Genomic DNA, 12,500 nt, shown 5'->3' on the forward strand with positions numbered 1-12,500 from the left:
CTACAAAATTTATTCTCCTATAACTGAACTGAGGCTAAATGGGAGGGATTACGTTCAGATAATAAGAACTTCCAAGTACAATATAATAATAATAATGATGATAATAATAATAATAATAATAATAATAATAATAATAATAATTATAATAATAATAATAACAATGATAGCATTAACAATTATAAAACTTCGCTAAAACAGTGCTGTAATGGAAATTGACCGGTCCAAATGCCGTCAAAGCGCCCACGCATCTCAACTTCTCGCTCCTCCTTCCCTTCTCACCCCACCTCTGTCTGACTCATAGTACGTGATAACTGTAGTCGTTTTCACTCTTCAGTTTTTTTGTAGTTAGCATCTAATTCATTAGGTCTATCGCTTTGATAGGTTTGTCTATCGCCCCGTCTGTCATTTTCCCCTCATTTCTTTGGTAACTACCTTAGGAAAGCTACTACTCGACATGTTGCATCATGTTACCCAAGTGCCAGACGTACGACGACTTCGAAGACGAACTACATATCAATATTCGTGTGCTATTAAACATTACCTAATGAGTGATTAATGTGTATAAGTAGATTAATTTCGACTCTCGGGGAGATATCTGAATCAATTCCACTTAATACAATCGAGAAAATAGCAAAACTTTGCGACGAAATCGGCCCCGGTGCCTCTCGCTCATTCATGGAAGCCAGTAACGCTTCGTCCGCGCTGGGAGAAAGGCACAGTGGGTGGAGCTCCGTCTCTCACTCGCTGCTTGGCCACCCTAGAGAAATGGACAAGTTCGCTTCTACGAAAAAAAAATGGGACACGATCGAGGAAGACCCAAACGCGAACCTGGATAATTTCTCTGGGAATGAATTCTGCCCCACACATCCGGTAAGTCCATATATATTGTAGAACTAAGTGTGTAAAGGCAGATATGTTGAAAGAACATATCTGCAATTTTCTTGAGAGATAGCCCGAGAGCGAGAGCACGAGCGCGCGAGCACGAGAGCGAGCATGTAATGTAGTGTGGAGCTATCCCACTAATCTGTCACCGCTGTAATGTAGTAGGTGAGGTGTCTCCGCTTTGATTCTTGGGAGGTTAGTTAAAGTTGTCGCAGATTCTTTACTTTATTAATACGGATTTATGTTAGCTGAAGTACAGAGGACAGGCATAGAAAAGGCGCCGAGGTCGGGCGTGTGGGATTGACCGAGTCGATGCAGAGATAAGAGTGACTTCGGCTCTGAGTTTTTGCAGGTGATGACAGGTCGTTTTTGTACGATACTGAAAATGTCCCTAAACATAAGAAAATGGAAACATGTGTTGTTAGGGGACACTGGATACTTCAAATCATCTAACGAGAGAGAGAGTGAGACTGAGACTGAGACTGAGACTGAGACAGAGTGAGAGTGAGTGCGTGCGTGAGTGATATAGTCGGAAGGCTATCCCAGTGACTGAAACCAATATTAAATAGCTGGAAGCGTATCCCACTAGTTTGTCACCACAGTAACGTTGTAGTGAGTTCGTGTTCCTCTTTGAATGGCACTGGTTTGGTTCTGGTGAGTTGAGTTAAAGTTGTCGCAGATTCTATACATTTATTAATAAGGGGGTGTGGTACCTAGAGTACAGAGGACAGGTCTGACAGAGCGGTCTATGTGAGCTTGAGGTGCTGACCGAGCCGGTGCTGAGTACTTCGGAGAGAGAGAGAGAGAGGGAGAAGAGAGAAAAGGAGAGAGGAAAAGAGGAGAGAGAGAGAGAAAGAGAGGAGATTTGAGAAAGAGATTTTAGATTAGATAGATAAGATGATAGATAGATAGATAAAATAAGATAAAGGGAAAAAGAGGAGAGAAAGAGAGAGAAGAAAGAGAGAAAGAAAGAGAGAGAAAGAAGAGAAAAGGGGAGAAAGAGAGAGAAAGAGAGAGAAAGAGAGAAAGAGAGAGAGAAAAGAGAGAGAGAGAGAAAGAGAGAGAGAGAGAGAAGAGAGGAGAGAGAGAGAAAAAGAGAAAGAGAGAGAGTTAGAGGAAATTAGAGATAGAGATAGAATTAGATAATAGATAATAGAGGAGAGAGAGAGAGAGAGAGAGAAGAGAGGAGGAGAGAAGAAAAGAGAGAGAGAGAGAGAGAGAGAGAGAGAAAGAGAGAGTAAGTGAAAGAGAGACATGAGAGAAGAGGAGAGAGAGAGTAATGATGAGAGAAAAGAGAGAGAGAGAGTAGTGAGTGATAGAGAAGAGAGAGAGAGAAAAGAGGGGTAATTTAGGGGGTGAAAGAAGAGAGAGAAGAGAGTAAATTTAGTGATTTAAAAAGGAAAAAGGGGGGAGAGAGAGTAAATGAGTGAAGTGAGTGATGATGAAGAGAAGAAAAGTAAGTGATGATGAGGAGAGAAGAGAGAGAGAGGAGAGAATAATGAGGAGAGTAAGGAGTGAGGAAAAAGAGAGAGAGAGAGTAAGTGAGTGAGGGAGAAAAGAGAGAGAGAAGAGTAAATGAGTGAGAGAGAAAAGAAAAAAGAGATAAAATGAGTGAGTGAGTGAGAGAAGAGAGAGAGAGAGAGTAAGTGGTGAGTGAGATAAGAAGAGAAAGAGAGAGTAAGTTAGGAGTAGTGAGAGAAAGAGAGAGAGAGAGAGAGAGAGAGAGAAGAGAAGAGAGAGAGAGAGAAAAGAAGGAGTGAGTGAGTGAGAGAAGGAAAAGAGAAAAGAAGTAAGTGAGTGAGTGGGGTGAGTGAGAGAAGAGAGAGAGAGAGAGTAAGTGAGTGAGTGAGAGAAGAGAGAGGAGAAGTTTGTGAGTGATGAGAAAGAAGAGAGAGAAGAGTAAAAAGGGGTGAGTGAGAGAAAGAGAGAGAGAGTAAGTGAGTGAGTGAAGATGAGAAAGAGAAGTAAAGTGAGTGATGGGGAAGAAAGAGAGAGTAAAAAAAAAAATGAGTGAGTGAAAAAAGAGAGAGAGAGAGAAGAGAAGAGAGAGAGAGAAGAGAGAAGAGGAGAGAGAGAGAGAGAAGAGAGAGAAAAAGAGAGAGAGAGAGAAAAAGTTTTCGGGAGATTTTTTATACTTTATTTTAAGGGGGTGTTTTCCTAGAGTACGAGGGAAGGTCCGGCAGGGCGGCCCATGTGACTTGAGGGGCCCGGCCGTGCTGAGTACTTCGAAAAGAGAGAGAGAGAGAGAGAAAAGAGAAGAAAAGAGAGAGAAGAGAGAGAGAGAGAGAAGAGAGGAGAGAAGAGAGAGAGAGAGAGAAAGAGATAAGATTTTGATAGATTTAAAATATAATAGCTAATGATAAGGGAAGAGAAGAGAGAGAGAGAGAAGGAAGAGAGAGAGAGGGAGAGAGAGAGAAGAGAAGAGAGAGAGAGAAAAGAGAGAGAGAAAAAGAGAGAAGAGTGGTTGAGTGAGTGAGTGAGAGAAGAAGAGGAGAGAGTGGAAGTAGTGGGTGCGTGAGTAGCGTGATTACGTGAGTGAGTGAGTATATAGAGAGAAGAGAGAGAGAGGCAGTAAGTGTAGAGTTGAGTTACGATAATGAGCTGAAGCGAGTTGAAAGAGAGTTACCATGGGGAGGCGCTGGGCAGGAGGGATAGTAAGATGAGTGAGTAGAATGTAGATCATCAGATAGACGAGACAAAGTGAGTTGAGTGAAGAGAAGAGAGAGAGAGAGAGAGTTAGAGAGAGAGTGAGAAGAAGAGAGAGAGATGTAAGATAGATTGAGTGAGAGAAGAGAAGAGAGCAGAAGTAAAGTTGAGTGAGTTAAGAGTAAAGGAAGAGAGGGAGAGAGAGGGAGTTTTATAGGTTAGTGGAGGAGTAACCAGAGGAGATGAGGACTGAGGACGGGAGTAGAGAGAGTATGGGGCGTAAGGGTTAAGGTAGGAGTACCGGAGAGCCGGCATCGTTAATGAATTGGGGTCAGAAGCGAGTTTTCTATGTCGGAAATCGTGCAGCGGGGTTGGAGAGGAGAAAAAGAAAGTGAGTTGGAGTTTGAGTGCGTGTAGAAGAGAGGCGAGAGAGAGAAGAGAGAGAGAAAGGTGAGGTGATGTTGAGAGAAGAGAGAAGAGAGAGTTGTAAGTGAGATGCGTGAGAGAAAAGATCTATAGAACGAAAATACGTGAGAATAGAAGGGACAAGGGAGTTGCTATCTCTCTGTTTTCTTACCACCCAGTTTCCACGCGCCTCCCCACGGCCCCGCCTGCCATCTCCCCCCCTCCGATTCTCTACACCTATATTATCTATACCGCTCCTCGCGCGCTCTCTCTACCTTACGGCGTGATATAACGCAGAGTCAACGCGCGCAGACCAAGCTATCGAGCTAGAGCTCACCGCTCTCGCTCGACCTATCAATCTAGCTCTCCTCTCTCGATCGCTCTACCTATCTAATCTATCGATCTAGCAGCCTCTCGCGCGCTCTTCCTAACTATCTATCTCTCCTCTCTCTTCGCTCTCTACAGCGATCAATCTATCTCTCCTCTCTCCCCCACTCTATCTACCTACTGATCGATTCTATCTTCCTCCTCGTGCTCTCTCTCTACCCTAGCTATCTCTTATATTCTATCTCTGCCACCCTCTCTCGTCTTCCTCTCTACCGTATCTATTCTATTTTTTCTCTTCTCCCCCCTCCTCCTCTCACACGAGCTACCTACTATCTATCCATCTCTCCTCTCTCTCTCTCTCCTCTACCTAGTCTATCTATCGATCTATCGTCCGTCCTCTCTACCATCTACCTATCTATCCTATTCTCCTCCCTCTCTCTCGTCCTCTACCTATCTATCTATCTTCTCCTCCTCTCCCTCACTCTATCTACGCGACATATCTATCTAATTCTCGTCCTCCTCTCTCTCTCTCTCTCTACCTATCTATATATCTATCTACTCCTTCGCTCTCTCTCTCTACCTACGGCTATCTATCTATGCATCTCTCCTCTCTCTCTCTCTCTACCTAGCTATCTATCTCCTCCCCTCCCCTTCCCCTCACTCTGATCGACCTACAGATCTATCGATCTCGTACTCGCTCGTCTCTCTCCTCCGGCTACCCTATCATCTAATTCTTTATCTCTACTTACCCTTATCTATCTATCCTCCTTTATTGTCCTTTTTTATCTCTCAGTCATCTCTCTCCCTCACCTATCTAATCTATTCTTCTCCTCTCTTCCGCTCTCGAACCCCCTTCCAACTTTCCCCCCCCCGCGACCCGCTTGCCCCCCCCGCCCTACTCACCAAACTATCTATTCTCTATCTCCCCTACGTCCCTTCTCTACCCTAGTCTATCTATCTATCTCTACCTCTCTCTCTCTCTCCTACCTGATTCCTTCTTATCTCTCCTCTCCTCTCTCCGCTACCTGTACCCTCTCATCTTATTCCTAGCTTATCTATACCTATTCTATTCTTACTCTCCATGTAAGCTCTCTCTCTCTCTACCTATCTATCTATCTCCTCCTCTCTCTCTCTCTCTACCTATCTAATCTATCTCTCCTCTCTCCCCACTTCTATCTACCTACATTATCTATCTATTCTCTCCTCTCATGCGCTCTCGCTACGATCTATCTATCTGATCGCTGACTCTCTCCTCGGCTCTCTCTCTCTCTACTCTATCGATCTCTTATCCTAACTCCCCGCTCTCCCCCCCCCTCACTCACTCTCTATTCTTATCTACCTAGCCATATCTATCTTATCGTCTGCTCTCTCTCTCTCCTCTCACCTATCTATCTATACTATCTCTCTCTTCTTCTCTCTCCTCTATCTCGCCCTCTACACCTATCTATCTGATCTCTCCGTACCCTCTCTCTCTCTACCTATCTATCTATCATCTCCCTCCTCCCTCACTCTAGTCTACCTCTACATATCGTCATATATTGCTCTCCTCTCGCTACAGAAACATATCACACCCAAACAAAACCCCCCGATACCCATCCCAGCCCCCCTCCCTTTACTCACCCCCCCTCCCCACACACCCCACATTCAGTTCAACAACAAAAATTACTACGTGTCCCACCTAACCACCCAACTAGAACCCACCCAGCCATCCTTTCAGTATGCAAGTTAACACCTATGCTAACTATATCCTCTTTCATTAAACAACAACACCCCAACCCATAAATAACCTACGACCTCAAATACCCGGCAGACCCGTGCAAACATAAAGATAATATAAATCAATCCCGTCTAATCATTGATAGAGCGAAAAGAGAGTGAGTGAGAGAAGAGAGAGAGAAGAGAGAATTGAGTCGAGTGAAGAGAGAGAGCAAGTAGGAGAAGATCGAGAGATTCGAGAGACGGAGAGAGAGAAGAGAGAAGAGATTACTAAGAGATGGGAGATCGCTAACTCAGAAGAAAGCGAAGAGGAGCGTGATCTATCTATCTATACTCCACTAGACACAGACAGCTATAGCGGCGCCCATAATACGCTAGTCATCGTACTACGCTCTCTAACTCCCTCATTCGTTCCTTGATCTTCTCCCTGCTCTGCTTTCTCTCAGCTCTCTCCCTAAGTCTATCTATCGTATCTCTCCTCTCTCTGGCTATGCTCTCTCTCTCCTCTCTCTCTCTCCACTCTCTCTTCGTCTCTCTCTCTATCTATCTATCCTTATCAATCTATCGAATCTAATCTATCTGATCTATCTCTCCCTCTCTATCTTCTCTCTCTCTCTCTCTACATCTCTCTTCTCTCTCTCTCTTCTCGTCTCTCGCTATCCCTCTCCTCTCCTCTTTCCTCTCCCTCCTATACTCTCTCTCCTCTCTCTCTCTCGTCTCGCTCTCTCTCTCTCTCTCTCCTCTCTCTACTCTGTCTTTTCTATTCTTTTTCATCTCGTCTCTTCTCTTTCTCTTTTCGTCTTTCTCTCTTTTATTTTTTCTCTTGTCTCTCTTTTTGTCACAAACACCACCACTTCTCCCTCACACACATTTATCATTCTAATATTCTCCACATCCCGACCCCCACCCATCATCCCCCTCACCCACGTCTCCCTCCTCTCATCCCTCTCTCTATACATGCACATTCCCTACGCAGTCCCTCTACCCCTCCCTCTCTCTCTATATATATATATCCCTCTCTCTCATCTCATCACTCTCATCTTCTCCCCCACTCGAGCGTCCCTCTCCTCTCAACACACTCACCTCGTTCTCGCCTCTCTCGCCCATCTCTCTCTCCTTTCACTCCTCACACCATCCACTCTCCTCTTCATCCCCTCAATCGCTACCCCTTATCACCTCCCCCTCGGTCCTCTCTTTGGTCTACTTCGCACTCAAATGTAACCTCCTTATCGTCCCTCCCTTCTTCAATCCCGTCGTTCAACCTAAATAGGATGGACCAACTGCATCCCTCGTACCACGTCACCTGGCCGCCTCCACATCCCTCCCTCGCCTCTCACCACACCTACCCCTACTCCTGATATCCCTCAAGTCCCGCACCCCCTCTCTCTCTCTCTCTCTCATCTTCTCTCTCTCATCTCCTCACGTCACCACCATCAGGCATCTCTCGCGACTCTCTCTCATCTGGTCTCTCTCCCTCTCTCTCTCAAGTCCCTCCCTCATGCTCTAAGCCCTCTCTTCTCCTCTCCCTCTCTCCCTCTCTTTAAGACGAACACCCTCTCTCTCCCCTCTCGAACCCTCTCTCCTCTCTCCCTCCCGCCGCCGCCCTTCCGCCGCCCTCCCCTCTCCCTTATTATAGAAAGAACATCCTTCCCAAGCATATCCTCGAATCCGCGCCCCACCCAACCTCTCCCCCCCCCCCCCTCCATCTCGATAAAAGGGGCGCGGAATCTGTCAGTCACTCCACGTCGCTACTCTCTCGACTCTAGTCTCTCTTCTCTCAAACCATTCTTTCCCTCTTTCTCTCCTCTCTCCATTCCTCTCTCTCTCGTCTCTCTTCCGCAGTCCTCAATCATCACTCTCCTGGAATCTCCTCTCAGCGCTCTACTCTCTTCCCTTCTCACTCCTCTTCTCCTCTCTTCTCATCTTATAACTTCCCTGCGTCTTGCCCTCTCACCTCGTCTCGCCCTCCTCTCCCTCCTCCTGACTCTCAAAAGCAAAAGGGATCTCTCTCCCAGGTCAGTAATAATCCCTCTCTCCCTCGCCAATCGACCTCTCATCGAGATATCGCTAGCTTCGATGGATCTCTCTCGAGATAAATTCTCACTTCCTCCGACTCACATCCACCAGATCCCATCCGGCAGAAGTCCCTCTCAAAACTTTCTCATCCCTCGCTCCCTCTCTCCCTCCTCCAGTCCCTCTAACCCTCTCACACCGTCCCTCTCTCTGCCTCCCTCTCTCCCTCCATCTCGGGGTCCATCCCGTCCCTCCCTCCCTATCCCTATTAAAATAATCAACAAGTGCTAATCTGTGAGAGAGAGTAAGTGAGTGGAGTGAGAGAAGAGAGAAGGGATAGAGAGATAGAGAGAGAGAGGAATATCTCTCTATCGCCTCTCTCTGCTCTATTCCCTCTCGATCTCATTCTATCCTTCTCGTCTCATCTCTCTCACCTCCATCTCTCTCCCTCTCTCCTCCATCTCTCCATCCTCTCCGAAGCATCAATCACACCATCTCCTCACCAAGCCGTCGGGCTCCCTCCGGGTTCGTCTCTCTCCTCTCTCATCGAATCTTCATCTCTGTCTCCACCATCCCTCTTCTCTCTCTCTATTCCTTCATCCCTCTCTCCTCCTCTCTCTCCTCCTCTAATCCCTCTCCTCATCTCTCTCATCCTCTCATTAACTCTCTTATTCTCCTCTCCTCATCTCTCAATTAATCGGCCAGAGGACTCCAAACCTTCTCTCTCTCTCTCTCGTCTCCTCCTCCTCTCTCTCGTGTCATTCTTCTCTCAACCTCTTCGTCAAGTCTACGGGTCTCTCTCTCTCCTCTCTTCCCTCCCTCCCCCGAGTCCCGTCCTTTCTCTCTCTCGGTCTCGTTCTACTCTTCTCTCTCATCTCCCCCTTCTCTCACTCCGTCATTCCAGAGACTCTCCAACTCGTCGAAAAAATCGACGCCACCTTCTTCGCTATATCTCTCTCTCTTCTCTCTCGCTCTCTCTCATCTCCCTCCTCGCCTCCCTCCCCTCCCTCTCGACCCTCCCTCTCTCCCTCCCTCCTCCTCCCTCCCTCCCTCCCTCCCTCCCTCCCTCCCCCCCTCCCTCCCTCCTTCTACTCCCCCCCTCCCTCCCTCCTCCCTCCCTTACCCCTCTCTCAATCCCTCCCTCCCCCTTCCTCTCTCCCCCTCCTTCCTTCCCCTCTCCCCCCTCCCCTCTCTCCCCCCTCCCTCTCTCCCCATCCCTCCCTCTCTTCCCCCCCTCTCCCCTCTCCCTCCCTCCCTCCCCTCCCTTCCCTCCCCCCCCCCCCTCCCCTCTCTATCTCTCTCTCTCTCTCTCTCTCAGCGCCAATGGTTAATACTCAAGTATGAAATGTTCAGTGACTATGTTGGTTCTTGAAAGGGTAGCAATTATGTTCAATTTCTTTCCAAGTATGGGGAGGAAGGGGGTGTTTATTTATTTATTTATTTATTTATTTATTTATTTATTTATTTATTTGTTTTATTATTATTATTATTTACTTCTGGCATAGTTGTTTTTGGCTTATATGGAGTACAGAACAAATAATTTACTGGTTAATGAAAACTGAGAATCCACGATTTTCCAGCTGCCAGACGTATAATTATGTTAACATTTTGAATGTTTACTTTTTTTAAAGGAAGCTTTTTTTTAATTTGAAATTTCGCCCCCCCTTTAATTATTCAATTTGTTGAATCTAGCCCCGTTAATGGGGTTTAAAATTTTAATTAAAAAAACAAGGGGTTTGGGGAAAATTTTCTCTCCCCTCCTCTCATCTCTCTTCTCATCTCTCTCTCTCTTTCTCCTCTCCCCCCCTCTCCCCCTTCTCCAAATTCTACTCTCTCCCCTCTCTTCTCTCTCTCTCCCCAACCTTTTCTCTTCCCACTCTCCTCTCTCTCCCCTTTTCTCTCTCCATTCCTCCTCTCCTTCTTTGGGTGTTATTTATAAAAATATATTTTTTTAAATTTTATTTTTTTTTAAATATATAAAAAAATATAAAACCCTTGACTACTCTGAATAATGATAATAATAAAGTCATGATGATGGTAACATAAATAATAATAATAATAATAATAATAATAATAATAATGATAAAACATAGACAATACTAAACACAATAATTTTGCATTGAAGTAAGAAGGGCTTTACACTTTTCCTTTCGGAATATATAAATGATTAATGGTATGAACAAAGAATTTGTGCCGAAATTCCATAAATGGATTTATTTACACAATTTCACAAGAAGTAGTCAAAGTGCACCCTTAGTTGCCTGTCTAAAGAGCTGTTGGGAGCTATAGATAATTATTTATTTCGTGTTTTGCTGACCCTTCTTTTATTGAACTTCAGTTATCAACAATATATCTAATTTTGATCGTTTTAATTTCACTTACCTAGAGATGGAAAGAAGACATAGGTGATGATATCTGGAACTATTTACAATGTGAGAACATTGATGGGAACTCAATTCTGGTGTTTCCTGAAGAAGGGGTACCCACGACTACGACTCAGTCTGAAGAAGCACCACAGGTAAGTTCCTCTCATTATGTCTTCCGATAATCTTTTTTAACAGGTAGACACCCTTAGTTTTGTTCGCGATATTATCTTACAACGACTGTTGCACTTTTCACGTTAATTCTAGCGGGAGAAACTGTGAACTGAACACATGCTATGAGAAGACTGGTCCCACTCATAAGTAACATGGTGCAAGCAAGAGCCGGACCGGATTGAACGTTTTTAGCTGTTTATATTTTGTAAGAAAAGTATTGCAGAAGTAAACGTAACGTCAGCAAGGTAGAATTTAAATTGCAAATAATCTTGAAATAGTTTGTTAAGATTTGAAGAATAGCTGAGGAGAAGGAAACTGTTTTCAATGGAGAAGACTGCCAAAGAAAACGAGAAGTATCTCTTTTCTCCCTCCATGTCCAAGCATTCTAGCAATACACGGAAATTAATTTTCTAAGTGATATAGAAAATCAACATCTAGGTGAGAGACAGAGGAAAAAAAGAGGAAGAAAAAGGAAAAAACAAATATTGTAAATGTGAACAGGCATCGACAGGTTGCGGACATGTTTGGTGGGCGGAAGCACTGACTCGCAGAGGAGAGGGCCTGTCCGCAGTATGGCCGAGGTAGACGAAGCAGGAGTTGGTAGTTTTCCTGGTGTGGCGTGCGGTGGCGGGGTCTGTTGAGACCAGGTCTGTTCAGACCAGGGTGTGGTGTGCGGCGGTTTGAGATTTTCTGCGTGGTGGGTATCGTGGTAAAACTTTTTTTTGTTTTGTTTTATAACTGATAAGTTAATATTCAAAGTCAAGTGATCTTGTTTTGACGCTCTTATTTTTTCAGTAATATAGGAGCTGCTGTGATAAGTAATGTTGTATTTTACATTAGACTTTTGAGGGGAGACGGAACTGTTTACGTTTTACCAGTCATTAGTGTTATAGATACTTAAGATGGTTGTTATTATGAGATACTTTACCATACGATTAAGACTTCCCTACATTTACACCTTGGAGGAACCCCTATAATAATTTTACACATTCCAAAGAACTCCTTTATATAGTACAATGTATATTATGCTTTGTAATGACCGACACCTACGTTGCTGTATGGAAGGTGTTCGTAACGTGTTCAGTACGAATTATGATTTATCGATTAAGATCACTGTCATTTTGCAATAGCAAGCTTCCAATTCCCTTTTTAATTTGACTTGCCTAGATATGCGAAGTTCTTGAAGGAGAGAACAGTGATGGGTCCTCGAGTCTGAAGTCTCCTGACGAAGAGGAACCCACACCTACGACTCGATCTGAAGAAACACCACAGGTAAGTTCCTCTCATTACGAGATTTGTCTTCCAATAATCTTTTTAACAGGTAGACAGTCTTAGTTTTATATATCATCTTAGATATTATCTTAGATGTCTTGCACATTTCACTCAGCCATTACGATAATTCTAAAAAGAGGACCTATGAACTGAACACATGCTATGGGTATTATATATATATATATATATATATATATATATATATATATATTGTATGTGTGTGCGCGCGCATGCGACCGCATTTACATATATCCATATACATACATATATACACATACTTATGTCTATGTAATATGTATATATTTATATTATATGCATATATATGTGTGAAATATATATATATGTAATATATATACATATACATATATATGTATCTATGTAATATATATGTGTGTCTATGCAGTATATATGTATAATGTAATATATATTTATATCTATGATATATATATATGTGTATATAAATAAATATATAGACTTGTGTATATATGTGTATCTATATATAATTATATAATATATATATATATGTATGTATATATTATATATGTACTATATTCATATATATTCATATGTATATATATATATATATTTATATATATGCATATCACGTTTATATATATATAAATATATATATACACATAATATATATATATATATATATATATATATATATATACACATAATATGCATATATATATACATAAC

General features: G+C 43.5%; 2 protein-coding genes across 4 annotated transcripts in view; one reads left to right on the forward strand and one right to left on the reverse strand.

The window, feature by feature from the left end:
• Positions 1-10,505, reverse strand: part of LOC125039170 — a 55,465-nt gene extending 44,960 nt beyond the window's left edge. Inside the window, exon 1 of the mRNA XM_047632938.1 lies at positions 10,372-10,505. The gene's annotated coding sequence lies outside the window, so the exon portion shown is untranslated. The remainder of the gene's footprint in view (positions 1-10,371) is intronic.
• LOC125039168 (tumor protein p73-like) overlaps positions 675-12,500 on the forward strand; it is a 49,684-nt gene continuing 37,858 nt past the window's right edge. For all 3 annotated transcript variants that reach the window (XM_047632933.1, XM_047632934.1, XM_047632936.1), the window contains exons 1-3: positions 675-870; positions 10,376-10,507; positions 11,694-11,798. In XM_047632933.1, coding sequence (XP_047488889.1) covers positions 676-870; positions 10,376-10,507; positions 11,694-11,798 — 432 coding nt within the window. In that variant the 5' untranslated portion in view covers position 675. The remainder of the gene's footprint in view (positions 871-10,375; positions 10,508-11,693; positions 11,799-12,500) is intronic.

Source organism: Penaeus chinensis, chromosome 26, assembly GCF_019202785.1.
Source record: "Penaeus chinensis breed Huanghai No. 1 chromosome 26, ASM1920278v2, whole genome shotgun sequence".
Taxonomy (NCBI): domain Eukaryota; kingdom Metazoa; phylum Arthropoda; class Malacostraca; order Decapoda; family Penaeidae; genus Penaeus; species Penaeus chinensis.